This window comes from Hyperolius riggenbachi, chromosome 3 (assembly GCF_040937935.1).
Source record: "Hyperolius riggenbachi isolate aHypRig1 chromosome 3, aHypRig1.pri, whole genome shotgun sequence".
NCBI classification, from domain to species: domain Eukaryota; kingdom Metazoa; phylum Chordata; class Amphibia; order Anura; family Hyperoliidae; genus Hyperolius; species Hyperolius riggenbachi.
The window spans coordinates 182885498-182908496 of record NC_090648.1 but is presented as its reverse complement, the minus strand read 5'-3'; the positions used below and the strand labels follow the sequence as shown (position 1 = coordinate 182908496).

Sequence of the window (22999 nt, the reverse complement as noted above, 5' to 3'; positions counted from 1 at the left end):
CCATATTTATTTCCTTGTAAACAATGCCAGTTGTCTGGCAGCCCTGTTGATCTTCTGACATAAGTAGTGTCTGAGTTAAAACCCTGGGACCAGCATATGGCCAATCCAGTAAAACCTGAGTCACTTGAGTCAGAGTACCTGATCTGCATATGCTTGTTCAGGGTCTATGGCTGAAAGTATTGGGACACAAGATCAGGAGTACTACCAAGCAACTGGTATTGTTTAAAAGAAAAGAAATATGGCAGCCTCCATGTCCCTCTCACATCGGGTTCCCTTTATTGGGAAACTGAAGCAAGACGTATATTGAGGCTGCTATAGTTGTTTCCTTTTAAACAATACCAGTGTAAGATCTTCTGTGTGTCAGAACGCTGAGACCCGGGCTCCAGCTCCAATTTCCGGGTCTCGGCGAGCTGCTGACGTCACTGGAGCACAGAATGGCACTCAGCCTCCATTAAACAGGCTGAGGATGCGCTCTCAGTATGCGCTCCGCCGATGTAAACAACCACATGTGTGTTGCGTGTCCGCTGATCAGCTGACACGCCGGGCTGTTATTGGTTGTTTTCAATTCTGCTTATGTTCTGATTGGTTAGTCCTTGTATTTAAGTCTGGTGAGCGCCCCCAGTCATTGCCCGTGATAGCATTAGCTGTGGCTTGTTGCTGGGTATGCGCTCTCTTCCTGATTGATTCCTGTTGCCGATTACTGCTTGTATCCTGACCACGCTAACCTCTGATTGATTCCTGGACTGACCTCGGCTTACCCTGACTACACTATCTCTGGAAAGTATATCTGGACTACCTTGCCATTCTGGAACATCTGTCTCTGCAGTCATCTGACTCATTCGTCTGGATTGCCTCATCCTCTAGGCCTCAGGTGACTATAAACATATATACTTGTAAATACTGTGCCCATTGCATTGCTAAGTTATCGGGTTCTGTTGGTGGATACTATCTGTCAGTCTGTATGCTACATCTACCTGCAAGGTGTACTGTAGTATTGTGTTAAGTAGGAGTTTACTCAGTTGTTACGGGCTGGGCTATTGGTCAGTCATATGGGCATACAACCTGACCTATAGTCATCGACCAGACAAGCGTGACAACCAGTTCCCTGGTGCCCTGCTGATCTATTTGGCTGCAGTAGCGTCTGAATCACAACAGAAATAAAAATGCAGATAATTTTGTCAGATTTGACAAAATGGTCAAACATCTAATCTGCTGCATGCTTGTTTAGGGTCTATAGCTAAAAGTATTAAAAGCAGAGGATCAGCAGTACAGCCAGGAAATGTGCATTGTTTAAAAGGAAATAATTATGGCAGTCTCCATATCCCTCTCACTTCAGGTGTTGTTTAAATAAGTGAATTTAACCTTTATTACAATTCTTTTTGGGGTTTTGTTCTTTTTTTAATAGATATTTATGAAAAACAATTACTTATTGACCCTTTTTGAACAATACTCACCCACATGGCTCTTAACATTGCATAATAGGTTACAAGATAAGTTTAGGGGTGCATTAGTACCCCTTAACTATATTTGTAAGTGGTTAATATAAAAAACTATTAAAAACACATTGAGAAAAATTCCTTTGCTAAAAATAATCCAATCTTACAATCTAACAGGATAAGAATAGAAACAAGAAAATAGATCGACTTTATACAAGGTGAAAGTTAACATATCATTCATGTATGAAGTTGGTAGGCGGCACCAAAAATTGATGTCTAAAAACTGATTTAGAGAAGCAAAGGAGTTTGGTGAACCTTTTGAGATCACAAACTACAGCGAGTCAAAGTGTATTAACTCAAAATTCAACAAGTTTCATGGGACTTACCCCACTTCCTCAGTTTTGAGTGCCAGTGAAACTGATACATAACCTAAAGGGTATTTCATTAGACAATGCATTCTGTTATGTGGCTCGCATAATAATATTCCCACACAATAAAATTTGACCTAAAGGTAAAACGGTTATGTAGTGAATGCATATAAAGCTGATTGTTTAATTGTATCCATCTATTCTATAGAGATAGAAATCACCAGAAATCCGCTCACACTTCCCTGGGACAGTGCTGGAACCGGGACAGGCCAATCCAACGAGACAAGAGCAAAGAAAGGGTGTCCGCACAATGTCCCTTGTTCTTACTCATGAGTAAGAACCGTTTGGTTCGAAACATGTCAGCTACATGATGTGTGTTTTGGTGTGGATACGTCCATAATAAAGGAACCTGATGCAAGGGACATTGTGCGGACACCCTTTCTTTGCTCTATTCTATAGAGACTAGCTGCAACAGTGTGACAGTTATCTGGGTTACTTGCAGATTCAATTGGAAATGAGCTTGTATTATGTGTCCTGTATGAAATATTCAGGCAGATATCACACTTGGGCATATCGCATGTGTTTTGCCCCGGTGCAAAATTGCAAATAATGCTTTTCTATGGATATCCACAGTCAAGTGTTATGTATGTTTTTCCATGTGCGGGTAAAAAAAGCTTTTTTTGCATGCCACGTGCAATTCTTGTTTCTGACAGTGAGGCAGGGACCATATTTGGTGGAATCGCATGCATTTTGCTGCAATGTGAAATTGTATGTGAAAACCCATGTAATCAGTTCCTATGGACATACGCGGTAATGTGTTAAAATGTGAGTTTATAAAGAAATACCGACTTTGATGCTTTTGTTCACATACTGCTTGTGATTCCTATTGCTGACAAGGTTTTCATGCTGCTGGCCTTAAAAGATGGCAATAGCTGGATCTGAATCAAGTCTGTCACGCTCCTGGTATCCCAGTATTTAGATTTCTATTGTACTTTTATGTGGCGTATACTAGGTGTATTTTCATTGGTATTATTTGTATTTTTCTTTGTTCCACTTGTAATAGCATTTATTTGTTGTATGTACTTTCTAGCTGTATAGTACCACTGAAAAGAATGACATTTAATACATCAATCATTGTTACATTATTTTAGGGGAGCTCAATCTAACCATAGTCATACGCTAATGTTTTTCCATATTATTATTATTATTATTTATTCATATAGCACTGACATCTGCAGCACTTTTGTAACGTTTGCGGAATAGTTTCCGTGGTCAGTGCACCAGACATGCGCTGACGCGGCGGAAATCCTCCACAAACGTGTAATTGGGAGAACCCAGGTTAGAGGTGCAATGCACCGGTAGAGGGCGATTCCCACCGGCAGATGGAGCTATGGAGTGCAGACGAGCCTTGCCTCTGCACTGCCACAGATGCCAGATGGGAATTGTATGAGCAGGATCAAGCAGGGCTGAATAGCCCTCAAAGAGAAATAGCACAGGGACAGACAGAATGTGTGTTCACCAATCTAGTCGCCCCCCAGCAACTGTGAACACACATCAACGGAAAGAATGCGCGAATGCAATCGCAAGAATGGCGATTGCCAACAGACACCAGACTGAGAAAGACAGAACACGAGAGTATCAAAGGCACAGCAAACAACAATGAGAAGATAAAGAAAATAACAAACGCTAGCTAAACGCGAACACCGCACTCATTCGCAACAGCGAACGCGTTTCTTCACGATCACCGTGAGTTAGGCGCCCAGTGATAAGCGTGCCACTCTAACTGACCAAAGACACACAAACACGAAATAGAGAACGCGAACTCTTGCTAAACGGTTACCTCACCGAGCCTACAGCAAGCGTTCGTACAAGACAAGACAGAGAGGAGGAGTAGTCAGCAGCAACCGCAGCTCTGGCCTACACTCCCAGACAGAGTTCAGAAGGAGCTACCGCTAGAGCGAGTGCGATCCAGACAGACAAACAGATGGGGCTACCAGTAGCAACCGCTGCTCTGGTTAGCACCCCTGAGGCAGAATACAGAAGGAGGCACTGCCACTACCACTAGGGCGAGTGCGATCCGGACAGATGAACAGAAGGGGCTACCAGTAGCAACCGCTGCTCTGGTTAGCACCCCCAGACAGAAAACAGAAGGAGGCACTGCCACTACCACTAGGGCGAGTGCGATCCAGACAGATGAACAGAAGGGGATACCAGTAGCAACCGCTGCTCTGGTTAGCACCCCCAGACAGACAGAACGGTTCCCTGTCGACCGCCGCTGGCGACAAGTCAATCGAGACACAAAGACTGTACAGGCAAAACAGATAAAGCAACCTGACTGCACTAGAAGAGCTGCCTAGTGCAGTCCCAAGGAATAACTCTAAGATAAACTTTAGCAAAGAAACAGGGCTGATACTCTAGGAGAGTTCATCAGTAACAAACCATGAAGATGACCAGCAGAGGATTCTGGGAGAACATGGTATTTATACTGCCAGCCTTCAAAGGAGGCAGCTAGGCAATTTGCATAACAAATGTATGCAAATTCCTCAGCAGCAGAGCAGGTCTGAAACTTGCAAAGCAAAGACAGGTCTCTTTTCCAGAGACCTGCAGCCCTCAGACTTAAGGAATGGTTAAACAGCTGTCTGTCTGTGCAGACAGCTGAGCGGATCATTACAACTTTACAGAATAGATAGTCATATCACTAATTGTGCTCACAGGAGTTTACAATGTAATCCCTACTACTGTCATAGTCTAATATCTATACAATAGGCCTTTTTGGAAGGAAAACCAGTTAAATGACTATGCTTTTGGCATGTGGGAGGAAACAAGTTTGTTCAGGTAAAAACCACTAAAACATATAGAGAACATATCTATACTCCCAAATCTCAAGGGTTTCTTGCATGGGGCACCAAATAGGTCAAAGACCACCCTAGGCTTTATAACAACATATACTGTCCACCAGGTAACTATCACCTATCACAATAGCATGGATGCATAACTAAATTTGCTGCTACACAAACCTGTATCCTAATGGAAGCATTTGATGCAATCTGAAAGCAACTGTTTTCTGCTCTCTGTGTTGCAGTTGTGGAGGTTTACCTTTAATTTCTGTCCTTTCTGACACCTGTCAGTGCAAAGGAAGTAAGTGAATCCACCAAAAAAGGATTTGGGTAATGTTAGGCTTTAAGATTGAATTTCAATTGCACCTCTGCCCCTTATGTCTGAATGATACACTTTAAACAGTTTCAAAGTAATTCTCCCATCATACGAAAAATGAATTGTCAAGCTGAAGCATTTCAATACTGTTGGAAAACAGCAGCAGCAGCTGCTGTCGTCCATGGGATTTGGGAGAACGAAGTATGGAACAAAACTACAATAATTCTTCAGCTACACTACTGTACAGTAGCAATATTCTAAAACAGGACATTTTTGTAAACATACTACTAAATTACCTTGATGAATAAATCCTTGATGTCAGGTGAAACATGACAGAAAAGCGTAACAAAACAGTCAGCTATTCTGTCAAAGAGGTGAGCTTGTTCTAAATGCTGAGGCTGAAAAATAAAATTGTATACTATGACCACAAAAATGTATGCTGTTTTTCTTCATAACAAACACATAACTTAGAACTCTATAAAATGCCTTGAAAGATACGTGCACATATTTATTTTATTTATAAAGCGCCAACATTCATATTACGCAGCGCTGGACATTAGTTTAGGTTACAGACAATATTTAGGGGTGACATTCAGCAATACGACAATACAGGAATAGAAGAAAAAACAGATCACGCTGCACAGTATGAATACAAGGTAATTAGGTAGATTAGGCAAGTTCGTTCACTCAAATGCAAAGCATGGGTTCACAGTAATGGAGGTGCATGATCTGGTAGGACACAAAAGGAGGAAAACCCTGCCCAAAGGTTTACAATCTTATCCTTATTTATCGCGATTATAAAGCCTAAAATACACATCAGTATTATAAAGCCTAAAATACACGTCAGTACTGGGTTTTCCTAAAAACGTATGAATTCACTGTTTTTGTTTTTGTTTAACTCACCCTCCAAAACCCTGTGTGCACTGAATTCCAGTGCAGAGCCCCACCCCCTTACAGTTGGCACTCTCTGTATTGGAGAAAGAGTGCCACAGCACTCATATATAAGGAGGCGTAGCTAAGCGACGGAAGTCAGCACTATCAGGGTTTCGGAAGAGAGAGTTAAATAAAAAACACCCATGAAGTCATAACGTTTTAGGAAACGTGCCATGTTTATTTCAGGCTTTATTCTTCTTTCAACTTATCCCCTTTGAGCTATCGTTTTCCTCCACATGCCCATACAGAACCATCCAGCCTCCAGAGGGCTCAGGCTGTATGAGAACAATACCATAGGGAAGTGGTTAAGTGATACATTTTTAGTTCAATGCCCAATATTTTTACTCTACATTTTTTATGTAAAATAAACCAATTTACCTTGAATCTATGGAGGAAACACCACCAGAAGCAATCCTTTAATATAGCTTCTGATTCCTTTGATAAAAGGTACTTTGACAAGGCTTTTCCACATCCAACCTAGAATTTTCAAAAAGAGCTTTAAAACATCACTTCACAATGGACATCACCAACTGTTTTGTAGTATAGATCACATTACAGTACAGTCTCGGTTATCCGCCACCAACTGGGAGCGGCTGATGCCCAATAAGTGTGCTTTCTGGTTACTTGAGACTCAACGTTAAAAATAGGCCAAGCGAATACAGTACTATACCCCACTCTATATACATACCATGAACTCTATATTAAAATGTAAAAAATACATTAATTGAAAGTATTATTAACCTTGGGGGAGCCATAGAACTAAGTCTTTAAGCACAGCAGAGCCTACAAAAAGCTGGCCATCACCACTGTAAGTAGTGCCATGATTTGTTCTGGTTGGTTGAGTTCTGGATAACTGGGACTCCACTGCATTTGCTTTATGCCTGGCATTTGAGTTTACAAAGAGCAGACTAATTCTAGTAGAAGAGTACATGCATGTGGTATAGTATGCAATCCATACTAAAATCTTTTTTTACAGTAGCTGCCTGGCAGAGGATAGAACTTATGAAGTCAACTAGCTGCTGAAAACTGCAGAATGTGAGAGACGAGGGACAGAGCATATCCTGGGGGCAGAGCTTCACAGATCTTGAATGGAACTTCATGGGTGCCAATTTGGGGGTGGAGCTTCACAACAGTTGGGGAGGATAGCAATGGAAGATAGAGCCATTGCAACCACCACTGCAGAGCCAAAGGGGAGCCAGGGATCCAAACGTCTCCAAGCAAAAGTTCCAAAAAAGGATATCCCGCTACACCGATTGGCAAGGTAAATAATCCAAGGCTTTATTTAGAACATCAAATGACACACAGAAAAAAGCTCACGCGTATCAGAGCTCTGCATGGCTCTTTAATCAAAGCTATGATTAAGGAGCGGGATATCCGTTTTTTGGAACTTTTATTTGGGGAGGAGCTTCACAGTCAGACTGGCAACACTTAAAAATATTATTGTGGCGCCCTGAACAGCCACTCAAGGCAAAGGCCAGCCCTGACTGTAACAAGTATAAACACAATGTAGATCGAGCCTTCTGATGTCAAAACCTCTTTCTTACAGTTAACAGAAGATATCTATATGGAACAACCACAGGGAAGCATGAATTCACAAAGGCCACTCCTTACGAGAAAACTCTAGAAAGGGATTTAAATCTTTAAACAAGCTTCTAAAGTATAGAATATTAAAAGCAATGGCATGATGACAAAGGAGAAATTTCAAAGAGGTATACTTTTATACCAAGAAACTGAGATGTGGATCTCTGTGCTCTTATATGTGGATGATTAACTATTATACTCTGAGCGAGAATGGGGATCACACTAAACTAAAACGAGCTGTAAATGAGAACAAAATATGTTACCTCGGTATACAGAATAAGAGCGAGAAAGATGGCAGTTTCTTCCTTAAAGTGAACCTCCGGACTAAAAATTTACTCAGCAGAACTGAAAAGGCTTGGTGTTTCTTTAACAGTTTCACAGCAGCAGAACTTTGTTTTTCTTACCAAAGCATCATTTTAAGCTGAATTTTTAACTAAGCTCCACCCATCAAAGAAAAAAAGCCCAGGCTTTTTTTCCCTGATGCTGTGCAGAGCATGATGGGATTTCTATGTTATTCATGTTGCCTAGCAACTGGGAGAGGTGCTCAGGACACAGGACAGTTGGAACTGTGTCTCATGCTCCCTGTCACCTCCTTTCAACCAAAAAGATGGCTGCCATCATGAAATCAAACATTTGCCTGTTCTTTTAAAACAGTGTGGGTAAGAGATTATATTACCTATCTATTTTAATTAACATAACTAATGTCACTTAATGACAGTATGTTTGTTTAGACTGGAGTTCCTCTTTAATCAAAGTCAAACATAAAAAAATTGAAGACCAGGGAAACATATTTTTCACATATTTGCAAAGCGAACGCAAATTGTGAAGTGTGAATCCTGTCTCAGACTAAGTTCACAGTGGGACGTTGCAGTGCTGCATTATAAAGTCATACAATCCAGCTTACTGCACTGCAATGATAAGCCTATGGGCCATTCACAGTGCGTTACCACTAAACGCACACCAGGTACAGGGAAGCATATTTTTCATTGCCTGTATGCTTTACTGTATCTACTGTATGCGATTATAACGTAACATTAATGTGTTACCACCTTTTTCTTGCGTTGCATTGTAATGCTCCATTGCAACTTTAATGTTGCATCACAACGCAACGTCCCTCTGTGAACCTAGCCTCAGGGTTTCAAAGTCTGATATTTGTTGTGTCAGCCTCAGGTTATGGGTTACCAGCAAACTTTTCCCATCTGTATATACCGTATATCAGTCAAAATGTAGCGTCTACACATACTTGATAGTGATTGGATTCAGCAAGGACTTGCAGGATCTGAGTGGCTTTCAAGTTTCCAGGTAAATCTGTTCTGTTAAGCCCCGGGAACATGCAGTCCTAATAAAAAATATGTAGAGATGGTCAATTACTTTTACGCCTCATAAAAAAGTTATCTTATTCATATGTAAATATTAAACAAACACAAAAAAGCAAAAACATTGCACTACTTTTAAGACCCCATAAGATTAAGTGTTTTTCTTAGTGCCTAATGCTCTCTGCCAAGAACCTGTCTATGCACCTCCCATCCTATCGTGTTACCACCCCCACCTTTGGTTTGTAAACCTTTGGCAGGGCCCTCCCTCCTTGTGCATCATACTTCATTATGCATCCTGTCCACTGAATAATGTGAACTTGAATTACTGGGACTATTTTCTCCACTGCATGATCAGGCATTGTGTATATAACGGAATATCATCAGTATTGTTTTGTCTGTCACCCCTATTATCATTGTCCTTAACCTTATTTATTGCTCAGCACAGCGTAACATGTTGACATTGTATAAATCCAATAAATAATACAAATAATGATCATCAAATTTAGTGGACTTATACATGCTTTTCTTGCAACTGCACAGTACTCGGACCTGTCTCCTCACCTGCACTGCCTGGGTTTTTCCTGTTTAGAATAATGTTTTCTTTCATACTAATAGCTGGGTAGTGCAGAAAAGATAGTCTGATCATCTACATGTTGGTGCTGTAAATGTTTCCATACATGCATACAAAGTGGTGTTATGTCACATTACACATCAATTCTGATGGCAGTAGCATAAAAAGTTTTGTGCATCACTAAGCACCACTGCATATGTGAATGGGCTCTAAAAGTGGACTTCGGCTATAAAGGTGGTAAACTCAATACAAGTCAGTAGGACATAGTGTCACAAATGTTAGTGCTAGTTTACAAATGGGCTCCAAAAAGTCTGACTTAACCCTCCTGGCGGTTAATTTTTTTTGCCAAAATGGCAAAAATCCTTTTTTTTAAAAAAAAATTTTGTGTTTCATGTAAAGCTACCAGAGTGGTAGCTACATGAAACACCACTAGAGGGCGCATGTGTCCCTCTAGTGCGATCGTCGCCGGCATCAATAGCAAACAGGGGAACGCGTATATAACGCGCTCCCCTGTTTGGCTTCTCCTGTCGCCATAGCGACGATCGGAATGACGTCATGGACGTCAGCCGACGTCCTGACGTCAGACACCTCCGATCCAGCCCATAGCGCTGCCCGGAACTCATTGGTCCGGGCAGCGCAGGGCTCTGGCGGGGGGGGGCCCTCTTGCGCCGCTGCGTACGGGCGATCGCCGCAGAGCGGCGGCGATCAAGCTGTACGCGCGGCTAGCAAAGTGCTAGCTGCGCGTACAGCATTTTAAATGGAGCAAATCGCTCCACCAGGGGCTGAGATATCTTCCTGCGCGGCATAGCCCGAGCTCAGCTCGGGCTTACCGCCAGGAAGGTTAAAACAAACAAACAAACAAATGGGCTCCAAGCTGCTAAAAAACAACAAGGTTTTCCAGTGTTTGAATATATTCATTATGAAGTGAGAAAATATAGTGCATGACCCAATTTGTAAAAACTACCGTACATTGTGAGATATTTGGAAAAGAAGCAGGCGGTTTACTTCCGGCAAACAGAAGGAGTGATCAGTGTGGCAGGGTGCAATATATTTTAATAAACCTCAATCAACATTATACGGCAGCTGCTGTTTCTTCTTTCCTACACGCATTGCTGCATTACAATTAGACCCCCACTCCAACTGCCCGTGAACTGCCTGTACAAGACTCATGGAGCAGCGTGGAGCTTTGCTTTTAGATCCCTCACTCCTGGAGCTGATGCTTTGAAATCCACCACAATCTGTGCAACCGCATACAGCGGCCTCGCACACAGACAGGGTGTACAACCTCAGAGCCGCTCGCTGCCTGCCAACAACAATCCAAGTGAAGGAGGAATCCAGCTGCCTTTGTGCCTGATCCCTGGCTAGAGGGATAAAAGCCTACACGCTGGCTACTCCTGTACAGGTTTGCCAGCAACCTCTAGAGGTGAGATTATTCTGAATGCACCCAATCTACTGCTGTACTGTTCCCCTGAGTGCGCTCTGTACATTGTGAGAGATATTCCAATATTTGCTCTGACTCTACAGGTATACTGAAAAGACTATCATTTTGTTCTACACTTAAGGTGTACACTGGATAGCAGGGCTGTGGAGTCGGGACAAAAATCTTCCGACTTCAACTCCTCCGTTTATGAAACCATGACTTAACCACTTCACCACTGAGGGGTTTTACCCCCTGAGCACCAGAGCAATTTTCACCTTTCAGCGCTCCTTCCATTCATTCGTCTATAACTTTATTATTACTTATCGCAATGAAATGAACTATATCTTGTTTTTTTCGCCACCAATTAGGCTTTCTTTAGGTGGGACATTATGCCAAGAATTATTTTTTTCTAAATGTGTTTTAATGGGAAAATAGGAAAAATGTGGGGAAAAAAATTATTATTTTTCAGTTTTCGGCCATTATAGTTTTTAAATAATGCATGCTACTGTAATTAAAACCCATGAAACGTATTTGCCCTTTTGTCCCGGTTATAAAACCATTTAAATTATGTCCCTATCACAATGTTTGGCGCCAATATTTTATTTGGAAATAAAGGTGCATTTTTTTCAGTTTTGCGTCCATCCCTAATTACAAGCCCATAGTTTATAAAGTAACAGTGTTATACCCTCTTGACATAAATATTTAAAAAGTTCAGTCCCTAAGGTAACTATTTATGTATTTTTTTTAATTGTAAATTTTTTATTTTTTTTTTAATTACAAAAAAAAAAAAAATGGGGAGTGTGGGAGGTAATGAGTTAATTTTATGTGTAAAAGTCATTTATTTGTATGTGAAAAATGTGTAGGGTGTAGTTTACTATTTGGCCACAAGATGGCCACAGTAACTTTTTGTTTTAATGCGACCTCCAAGCTTCCTTCCGGAAGCTTGGAGGAAGTATAATGAGCATGGACACGTGAGTTTTTTCTCACAATGATCGAGCTGCCCATAGGAGAGCAGCTGATCATTGCGGGGCTTAGATCAACGAACGGGAATGGATTTTCCCGTTCATTGATCTCTGGGCGAGCGGGCGGCGGCGGTTTTACTAGCGGCGGGCGGCGTGTTTACGAGCGGGAGCGCGGGCAGCGTCGGGAACGCGGAAAGTACGTGTTTCTCCGTCCCTGGTTTTTAAAGGATGGAAAAAGGGGCGGAGAAATACGTACGCGCGGGGGTAAAGTGGTTAAACTCCGTCTCCGGGTACCCAAAATGGCTCCGACTCCGACTCCAACTCCTTAGCCTAATAATTAACAGGGCTGTGGATTTTGAACAAAAATCATCCGACTCCCGACTCCTCAGTTTATGAAATCAACGACTCCAACTCCTAGTGCCCAAAATTGCCCCGACTTCGACTCCTCAAACCAACTCCAACTCCACAGCCCTGCTGGATAGGAAACAACAAATTCTGAATTCAATTTTTTTTACAATGCATGTTAAATAGTGAGACACTATGCAATTGTTGAACTGGCTAATATTAGTCGCTGGTAAGTTCTAAAATTAGGCGACAGATGCAATGGCTGTTTTCACTCATCAGGTGAATCCCATTGATTAGTGAGGCTTGGTGTACAGAGGCGCTAGAGTAGAATAAAAATGTTTAAAAACCGTCTAAAAGGAGGGGGATGTTCAGGTGGACTAACCTCCCTCAAAAATATAGAACTCAATTGAGTCACAATATATCAATACAAAAAAAGTTTTATTTAACTCCACTTAGTGCAACGCGTTTCGCAGGTGTGGTCCTGCTTCATCAGGCAAACAGGAGTATAACTCAATGGGTCTAGATGCAGAAGTGAGCGCCTCTAGATGCAGAGGCGCTCACTTCTGCATCTAGACCCATTGAGTTATACTCCTGTTTGCCTGATGAAGCAGGACCACACCTGCGAAACTCGTTGCACTAAGTGGAGTTAAATAAAACTTTTTTTGTATTGATATATTGTGACTCAATTGAGTTCTATATTTTTGAGGGAGGTAAGTCCACCTGAACATCCCCCTCCTTTTAGACGGTTTTTAAACATTTTTATTCTACTCTGGCGCCTCTGTACACCAAGCCTTGCTGAAATCTTGATTCCACCCTCGGTGGAGGGGTGCTACCCCGTTTCCTATCTACAGAGAGCGACATCTTAATAACCTGAGTGGGGTCAGGTTCTAATACTCCCCACCTGCATTTGAAGTGGTTGCCTATGGGTAACCCATGTTTGTGAGTATATCTTAATATTTTGCTTTAAACCACAACCAACTTAACAATACTACACCATATTGGGCTCTCGATTTCTCTTTGTTCTTCCAAGCCCATTGATTAGTGAGGCTACTAATAGGAAACTCAAATGGGAAATTCAAATATGCTTTTGCAGTGGTTCCTTAGTCAATGCATATTATTATACAGGAAGCCCCATCAAAAAGCATCTTTAGGGCTTGTTCACACTACAAGAGCATTTTAAGCGTTAGTGATTTTGAAAAGCTCTTGCTAATGCAATGCTATGGGGGATTTTTACAAAATCACATCGTTCCAGTGAGAACACACATATAGGATAACAATAGCAAGAGCTTTTAAAATCACAAAGCACTTTTAAAAAAAGCTCTTGTAGTGTGAACAAGCCCTACATCTGCTGCAGGGGCTCCCTATTGGTCCACTAAACTGACCAATGGGGAGCCTGGTGAGAGATTTTAAAGATGCTTTTGCCAGGCAACCTGAACAGTAGCATAGCACAGTCATGGCAGTGGTCCCTCAATACTGATCCCCACATATATGGGGCTAGATACCCCTACCTCTAATGCAAAGAGATAGAAGCGTGGATGAGACCCTTGTCCAGGATACAGACACAATGCTTTGCCACTTCTCTCTTACAGAGCCCCCCATATCATGTACCATGCAGGCTGGTATAGGTTAGTATAGAAGAGCCCCACATAGGTTGGCTCATCCACCCTGTGTAATCCAGTCTGCATGAAGCGTTTAACAGCTTTGGATGGGGAGGGAGGGTATTTCTTTTTTAATAAACATTTAGAAAAAAATAAACTTACCTCAACCCGTTTTTCTCTTTCTTCACAGGTAATTCTTGTGAATTCCTAATTTATAAACAGAATTATATTGAACTGTAAAGACTGTCAACAAGAAATAAAGAAGAAAAAAAGAAACAGGAACAGGCGTAAACAATAATAATGCTTAATTTGCTTCTTATTCACCATCACTAATTACACTCACGTTTACAATGAATCTTATATCCCAGAGTACCATTTTTAATGACTGTCTTGGACCATATACAGTAATCTCAAATAACTTGAAACCTTCTAGTGCAGGCATAAAAGCACTTTTTCAGGCAAGTATACAATCTAACCTAGGCCATTCCACTTTCAAGGTTAACTCTGGTTGAAAACCTTATGTACCTCTTGTTGTCTCCCTTTTGTGTCTTGTAAGTTACTGTACATTTTTGTGAATCTATATACAATGGTCACTATAACTTATTTTACTGTCTACCATGTCTGTATTACGTACCATTATCTTTATTTTTACATGCCCATGTTTGTTTTTTACTCTATACTGTGCCACAGAAATTATGGAACTACATAAAACAATAATCATAACATCTTTTGGCTCAATGTGCCTGGCAAATTCACTGCAGATCACCAGGAACTCACTGCAACAAAAAGCACCCATACGTGTTCCAAAGTCAGAGGAAACCCACCGCAAAATAGTTTCTACAAAAAGAGCAAATTATTCACAATGGAAATGCACATGTAGTTTGGCACAAATGGTTTAAGAAATACCCCGCTTTACCTGCTGGGGAAAGCTGGGGCTACACTGCTTTTCTGCAAAGGAAATGGGGCTGCACTATGTCTGCAGAGAGAGACTGGGGGATTCACTCCAATTACTGGGAGACATCATGTATAATGCATCACTGACCTGTTCAACTGCAATTTATCTGTAACCTGTTGTTTTGTAACGGTTTCTGTTGTGTATTCTCTATTGTACAGCGCAACAGAAGATGCTGGCACTATATACATTGGGTCGCAGTGTAACTAACAAGTGAGAGTGGGGGCTGCAGTGTGCAGCTGTCAAGATCAGGGGCCACACAAAGACTGCTGAGAGAGACAGGGGAAACTGTGACTACTAAAAACTCTGGTGGTGACTACTAAGAGAGACTGAGGGCCATAATGTGTATACCTGAATATGCTAAGAGCTTCCTTGTAACATATACCACCTGGGTGCCTAATAGGCTGATCGCAATCTACCTTTAGATCGCGACCGCCTGATGAGTAGTTCAGGGCCGCCTGGTCGCATGTCAAAATCTGAAGCCGCGAAGTCATGCTTACAGATTTTGCTGCCACTCGATTCATCAAGGAGAAGAGGGGAGAGGCTAAAGGTGAGGCGCGGCTAGAGAGAAGGGCAAATGAGGAGACAGGTCTCCTCCCTTTCAGGCAGCCAGTGAGCTGTGTCTCTTCCCCACCAGGCTGCCTGCGTGTGCAGCGTCTTCTCCCCCCCTCCCCCCCCCCCAGGCTGCATGTGAGTTAAAGCAATGTGGGCAAATAGCTTCAGGAAAATTCTGAAGCTATTTGCTATGTTTGTATGTCTATAAAGGATTGTGGACTGCCTAACTGCTGGGATAGGGAGGGGGGATTTATTATACTGTGAAGTGGAGAAGGCTTGTGTATGTATTCAGAAGGCTCGGAGTGGGGGGTGGGGGGGAAGAATACTGGACTGTATATGTATTCTGCGGGGGGGGGGGGGGTATATCTCATGGACGAAGCGGTTTTAAAAGTAGCTCGCGAGCTGAAAAAGTGTGGGCACCCCTGCTGCATCAATCACATGCTATCTCTGTGCCAGTCAAATACAGAGCTACTGTTCTCTTTAACTACCGAAGGACTGCCTCACGCCAATGGGCGTAAACGCGGCGGAAGCCCCAGGACTGCCTAATGCCAATTGGCGTCAAGTCCTGGGGCTGCAGTTTCCCAGGAAATGGCCGCGCGCATGCGCGATCGTTCCCTGCCCGTTCACCGGGATTAGCCTGCTAGCCGCCGATCACGTCTAGCAGGCTGCTTGTAAACATAAGGGGAAAGAAATCCCCTTTGTTTACAAGTGTACATCGCTGCCGGGGGTCGCAGCGATTTACAAGATCAGCGATCCCCGGCCTCTGATTGGCCGGGGAGCACCGTCCTCTCATAGGCTGATGCCTATGAGAGGCGGAACAGGACGGATCACCGTGCTGTTCCAATTTAGACACCAGAGGGGATGAGGGAAGGGGAGGGAGGAGGGAGGGAGAGAGAGAGCCTCGTAGAGGCTACAGGAAAAAAAATACAAACTGCCGCAGCGATCGGACCCCTCCAGCGGCATGTCCCCTTAGGGACAAAAAAAAGGAGGTGAGTCCGATCGCTGGGCTCTTTAGCTGGGCTGTGCAGGAGGCTGAAATGCCTGCACAGCCCAGTGCTGCAATGAACAGCCTGGTCGTTAGGGGGGTTAGCGCTGTGGTCATCAAGTGGTTAATAAAGGGCAGCTTCCCCTGTTTTTCATGTCTCACTGGTACCAATGATGCTATTCTATAGGATTATCCAGCTGGGGAGGTAGGCTCAGGGAAGGGGGTGCCTTGGGATAAAAGAAAAAGGGGTCTGAGGTAACAAAGTAGCTGGTAGTTCAACTACAGGTTTTGGAGGTAATGGCCTGTTAAAAGGTATTGATGTGAGCATCTTTTTTTCTGCCTGTAAACAAATAATGGAAATAATTTTCACTGAGCATCTGATAAAGCAAAACAAACCATCAATGATACACAAATGTTACAGTTAGGGAAGACTGCATTTTTTTCATTTACCATATATATTCAGCTATTAGTCGAGAAATTTAGGACTGACTCACAGTATAAAAGTGTGTGTGTGTGTGGACTTAAACTTGATTCAGTCCTAAATTTAACAACTTATAGCTAGGATGAGAGTGACGCCTTTCTCCCCCCCCCCCCCCTCCCTGCAGTGCACTAGTGGCTGGGGTCTTTGATACTCCCTCTCACCCACCATCACCCAAAAGGTGTCTGCCTCTCTCTATCATGCCACCAGTGTGTAAGGAAATGCTGTGTAATCCGCAGCAGGAGCAGAGAGGTTGCCGGGGTCTTTAAGCCTCCCCCAACCCACCATCACCCATAGGGCATACGCCTCTCTCTATCTTCCCCCTGTGTATAATACTGTGTAATCGTTGCAGCCGACTTACGAGTCCAGCACTGGGTGTCATGTGCTCTTCTCTTCCTCACTCACGCCGCGTCATGTGACTACAGGAGCTGGCAGTATGCTAATGCATGCACGCCAGTTTGTGTACCACCTCCTGTAATCACATGGCGCGGTGTGAGTGAGGAAGAGAAGAGCACATGACACTCTGTGCTAGACTCTTAAGTTGGCCAAGTTGGGTGATGGTGGGTGGGAGGATCAATTTCCTTGGCCACAAGCACTCCGCAGGGAGGGACAATGCATGGCTGTACGTGGGGGCCAGGAGGGGTTAATGGCCACAATACTTTATGTAGTGCAGCCATTAATTCCTCCTGGTCCCCAAGTGCAGTTGTACTTTGAGGGGTAGACTTATACTTGAGACACTAAAAGATTCCAGCTTAAGAGGCTCAAATATTGGGGTCGACTTATACACAAGGTCGATTTGTATCCGAGTATATATGGTAATCAATTATAAAGTAATCTATCGCATATCAATTCCGAGAGAAATGTATGAACTGCCACTTCATAGATGATTATTATTCAGCATGATTAATTTTAAGATCAATAAAAAAAAACTCAACATTGCTGATCAATCATTTGATCAATTTTAAACCTTAATACAGGGCAAAAAAAAACCTAAAAAGCAGGATTTAAACAATTGCAGTTTTCAAAATCTCATTTCAATTTACAATCAATTAGACATTTGATTTAATTGAATGCCCTGTTTCCATTAGAATGTCAGTTTCACAAAACCAATTAGCAAGATTCTCGCAAACCAACCAGTAGTTCAACGAAAATCTTGCAAACCTGCCAGCAAGTATTTTGCTCATCCCAAATGACAGTAAAAAAAAATAAAAATCTTAATCTGCAGTCCATACTCTATACTTTCTTATTCAACAAGTGGTGTAAACATTGGGAGTGAATAAGGAGCAAGCAGAAACAAAACAAAACAAAAAAAACAAACAAAAGAGGTGACATAGATTTTAATGACATTTCTAAGATGGAAGCTTTAGCATACCTCAAATTTTTCTTGCGCTTTTTGAGATAGTTCAAGAAGGTCTACTTCAGTGACAAAAGCTAAAAAAAAAAAGCAAAAGCAAATTTGAACTCCTGGACAATCATTACTCTACACACGAAGTTCTAGTTTATTATACCAGATTTTTTTTTATTGTTAACAGAGGTAAATAGCAGAGCATTCCATTACACACAGAGTTCTCATATGTGATGAGATTATTCAAGGAAATTTCCAGTGGAAAAGCCAGTTATGTGTCACAGAGATCCCTGTACAGTGAGCAAGGAGTTGGAAAAGCCTTAAAAGGAACCTGAAGTAAGAAAGATTTTGAAGCTGCCATATTAACCTCCTGGGCGTAACGGACGAGCTCAGCTCGTCCAGTAACGCCGTGCTGCATTGCTCAGGCCCTGGTGGGCAGATTTGCATAATTTTTTTTTTAAACACGCAGCTAGCCCTACAGGAAATCCCGTTCAGAATGGGATTTCCTGATGGGTTTGATCGCCGGTAGCGATCGGAAAGGTGGGAGCAGGGAGGGGGGAATCATGTAGCTAGCGCTAGGCTAGCTACATGATAAAAAAAAAATTAGGTGAAAAAAAACACCTGCGGCCATGTGGCCGCGGGGATTTAAAACGCTAGGTAGGTTAATTTCCTTTTAAACAATGCAAGTCACATGGTTGTACCTCCTGATTCTGTGCCTCTAAAATGGTTATCCATAGGCCATGAACAAGCATGCGGATCAGGTGCTCTGACTCAAGTCTGACTAGATAAGCCACATGCTTGATTCAGGGTTGAGATTTAGGCACTATTGATGCCAGAGAATCAACAGAACTGCGAGGCAACTAGTTTAGTTTAAAAGGAAAGAAATATGGCAGCTTCCATATCACTCTTACCTTAGGTTCAGTTTAAAGAAGTTATAGAGTCGTGCACCGAAAGAGGTTATGTGTTTTATAAGGAAGACATTGGAAGGTTACTAAACAGCCAGCCAAAACAGAAATTAAAACTGTATTTTTATATAAGTCAAAAATATGAATGATAAAGGAAAAGTGGAGTGATTTTAAGGCAAACCATAGTAGTTTGAATTTCATTTAAATAGATGAGAAGTAATGAGAGGACAGAAAAGTATAGCTGTAGCATTTGCGATCATTTTAAGAGTCTTTTAAGAGAGAAGCTGCACAGAATGATACTGTAGTAGATAAAATAAGACTATAAAAGTATACACTAAGTGGTGGTCTCTGAGGATAAGAAGGAGCATATTTTGAAGTTTTAACAAGTCTTATTTCATAGCTGAAAAAGTTAATTCACTTAAAATAGAAAATAAAATGTTTTGAAAGTAATAACAAAAGGAAAAAAAAAACAATGCTACATACAGCTATTATAGTAGCAGTAGACAAGAAATATTGGCTCTGTAATGTTTACGTATCTCATTATGTCTGACTAAAATAAAAATGAGAGATTAGCGGATGGTGTAAAGCTCCACCTACCTCTAGTTACTGGACAAAGGCAATCTTCTGAGATGGATAAATAGAAGATCTGCGAAGCATATATGCTCAGTCGAGTCATGTCTTCAGCAATTTTTGCTTCTAAATCATCAAAAACTTGGCTATCAAGGGGGATTCTTCTTAAAAATTCCTCGTAAATGTTCTTTGGGGAAAATCTATTAAGTGAAGGTATTTCCACAGGTGGATATTCTTCCAAGAAAGGATATTCTGGCCACATTTTCTGTTTCAAAAAAATAAAAGTAAATCAACTAGACTCTACAGGTTGTTTTTTTTAATCAAAACTCACTGTACTATTACATGCAGTAATTGTGACACACAGATCATGATCAGTTCTGCCTGGGAGAAGCTACTGTACTCAGCATGTTTGTCACTGCAGGAGGTGACATCGAACCTATGACAAATACCTATAATGGGTTTCATGATGTGTTTAACACCATAAATGCTGTTTTCAGCAATATTTCAAAGCATATAATATGGTAGGAATAGTGCTGAAGGTAAAAATGTCTGCTATGGTATGACCCAGAAGTAGCTAGAGCCTGACGTGATATCAAGCGTGTTATAAAATCAGCAACATATTAGATGCTGCAGACTTAATAATGTTCTAGATACAGAAATCTTTGAAAATATGTAAATCAAATTAGAAGAGAAAATAAACTAATAAGATGAACAACTGTATATATAAAACTACAATAGAGTTTCACTTATCCAGCACAGACAGGGTTTGGCTGAAGACATTGGCTGAAACTGGGTAAGCGTGCTTACCGGTTGCTTGAAAGTCAATGTAAAGAACAGCCAGGGCCTCAAGCAGCAGTAGACAGCCAACCCATCTCCATCTCAAAGTAAAGCTTGCCCAATAAACCCTTAAACCCTTCTGTTCCTTTCCTTCCTCTCACCTGCAAGTAGGGAAGCCAGTAGGACAGCTCCCTATTTCCCCACCACCCTTTACAACAAGAGACCCCTACCTCTGACAGGGACCCCTTCCCAGCTATGCAGAGCAGCACTGGGAGCCTACGGAGGATGCAGCAGTGCAGCCAGTGACTGTAAGGAGAGGAGAGGATAGCACCTAGTGCTGTGGTATATCTGCTCCACTGCACACTGCTTTGAATAGCTGGGATGGAGAAAGAAGTGGTCACCCATGACCCCCAGAAATTATCCATTGATTGAGAGTGCCAGATGTCTGAATTCTGGATAACCAGGATTTTACTGCCTTTCTAAATAAGGACTTTCTTGAAATCCCATTGTCTATTTTGGCTAAATAGTTCAAAATCAAAGTTTAAAGTGTTGACTGCCAAGTGAATCACTACAATTTTAAAGAGTACCTAAACTGACATGTGACATAAACATGTATAGCCTACATAGAACTAGGCAGTGTTCCTTTTTATTTTTTTTTGTACTGTAAGACTTACACTTTCTCTTCAGTTGGACTTGCATTGGATAGTAATGTATATAAGGGTACACACCCGAGGCGTATCTGGGTAATATGGTGCCTGTGGAAAACACTGAAATTGCGTCTCCCCACTCCTTTTCCCCATCCTTCCGGTTTATTGGTTTGAAAGGTCACTTGGCAAGTTGGAAAATTTTATTCCAACAAGAAATGGGAGACCCCAATTACTGCCAGAGAGGCATTTTAGCTTTTATTTGCAGGCTGCACTGCTGCGTTGTGTTTTTTATTAGTTCTTACTTAAGGCTAACTTTAAGTGTGCATATAAATAAAGAAATTGTCATTCAAAATGAATCCCTAAATGTTGTCTACTTATAAAGTAAATAAGTTATGTTTTCTTTCAACACCCTTTTCAAGCACACAATCATACTCTTGAATGCATGCAAGTTATGAAACGCTGTACCCATAACCTGTACCACCTATATCAACCAAGTTATGTTTACCATATATACTTGTGTATAAGCCAACCCGTGTATAAGCTGAGGTACCCACTTCCCCCCCAAAAAAAATCAGGAAAAAGTGATTGACTCGCGTATAAGCCCACTACTCAGTATAGCCACCTCCCCATTATAGGTTAAATAGTCAGATAGCAGAGTATACATAGCCAGACAGTATAAATAACAGGGGTACAGATGCCATAAGACAAGGTTATGAGGCAGGCTCAGACAGTAAACATCCTCCAAGCACTGTGAGAGCAGCAGCTTATAATCAATCATTGCCTGTTTGCCTGTGGTGAAGTTTGATTTTGAGATTGATCACCTAGCTATTGATCACCTGCAGCTCTTCAGCTTCATTAACCAGGACAGTGTAAATGGTGAGAGAAACATGCAACACTGGGGATCCCTACTGTTTTATTTATTTACCAACCTCCCAGAAAATGGTGTGGAGTGTGTGGCATTAGGACAACTGGCCTGTGTCCCCGTTGTGGCTACAATGGAGTAGGGTGGAGAGAAGCATTCCTGCAGCGCTGGAGGTCCCCATTGTACATTGTGTCCGTGCCCATCCCCCGTGCAACATGATGTGAGGCATGCAGCAATAGGACAAGTGACCTGTGTCCCGGTTGAGGCAGGAGCAGAGTGCAGATAGAAGCATGCCTTGTAGCGCTGAGGATCCCCGCTGTGTTTGGTGTCTGTGCTCGCCCACCCCCCATAAAATGATCAAGTCAAGGAGTATAGGGTCTACCAGCACTACGAGACTTGTAGCTGCATCACTGGAGGTAGGGAATGACAGATATTCAAACGCCACCTTAATTAAAGAAACTGCGTGCTCATGATGTTGCTAGCAGGTATATACATCACAAAACATCAGAAGAAAGAAAAAGTTCCATCAGGCACTGCAGTTGATTTAGATTTAATTGTGTTTTCAGTGTGATATGAATCACAACATGTAAATATATCTTGCATTCAAAGAGGTAGGTATAAAAATCATGTGCAGACAACTTGTGCTTTTATAATATTTGCATGAGATGGATGTCCTACCATCTCAGAGGGTGGCGGCGGTGGTGGGTGCAGGGCAAGAACGGTAGCCTAACGGCTGTTTCGCGCGGCGGTGCTTCTTCCGAGGCTGATCCACGCCAATACACAAAAATACACAGATTTTTATTTCCTGTGTCACCTGTTGGGGGTGGGTACGCGATGACGTATGCGTAGAGACATATGCGTCAACCAGACGTGCACACGTCCGATAGGAAGCGTGTTTTCGAATGCGTACCAAGCTAAGCGTCGGCGTAGACCATGCGCACCACAGTGGGATGCACGCTGACGCGTAACAATGCACGCTTGCAATCAAAAAAAGAGGAGTATTCACCATCTTAAAGGAGAACATTACTCCTGTTGCAAACTGGTAGCATAAACGGCCGTTTGAATGGCTGTGAAAAAATACAGTGACTCAAACGTTCATGTGGAACGTGAATATTGCATAAAAACGCTAAAAATGTATGGGGAAAGATAGCTGGGGGACATTACAAGAAGATATTGTAGGAAACAAGGTTACATAAAATTGTATTACAAATTTTAATTTTAAACATTTGAACTAGCACTG

At 42.1% G+C, this 22999-nt stretch overlaps 1 protein-coding gene across 3 annotated transcripts in view; it reads right to left on the bottom strand.

The window, feature by feature from the left end:
- FAM227B (family with sequence similarity 227 member B) overlaps nucleotides 1-22999 on the bottom strand; it is a 468573-nt gene that overhangs the window by 378356 nt on the left and 67218 nt on the right. For all 3 annotated transcript variants that reach the window (XM_068275409.1, XM_068275408.1, XM_068275410.1), the window contains 6 exons: nucleotides 19501-19738; nucleotides 18026-18084; nucleotides 13846-13890; nucleotides 8715-8810; nucleotides 6269-6367; nucleotides 5254-5355 (listed from right to left, as the gene is read on the bottom strand). In XM_068275409.1, coding sequence (XP_068131510.1) covers nucleotides 5254-5355; nucleotides 6269-6367; nucleotides 8715-8810; nucleotides 13846-13890; nucleotides 18026-18084; nucleotides 19501-19738 — 639 coding nt within the window. The remainder of the gene's footprint in view (nucleotides 1-5253; nucleotides 5356-6268; nucleotides 6368-8714; nucleotides 8811-13845; nucleotides 13891-18025; nucleotides 18085-19500; nucleotides 19739-22999) is intronic.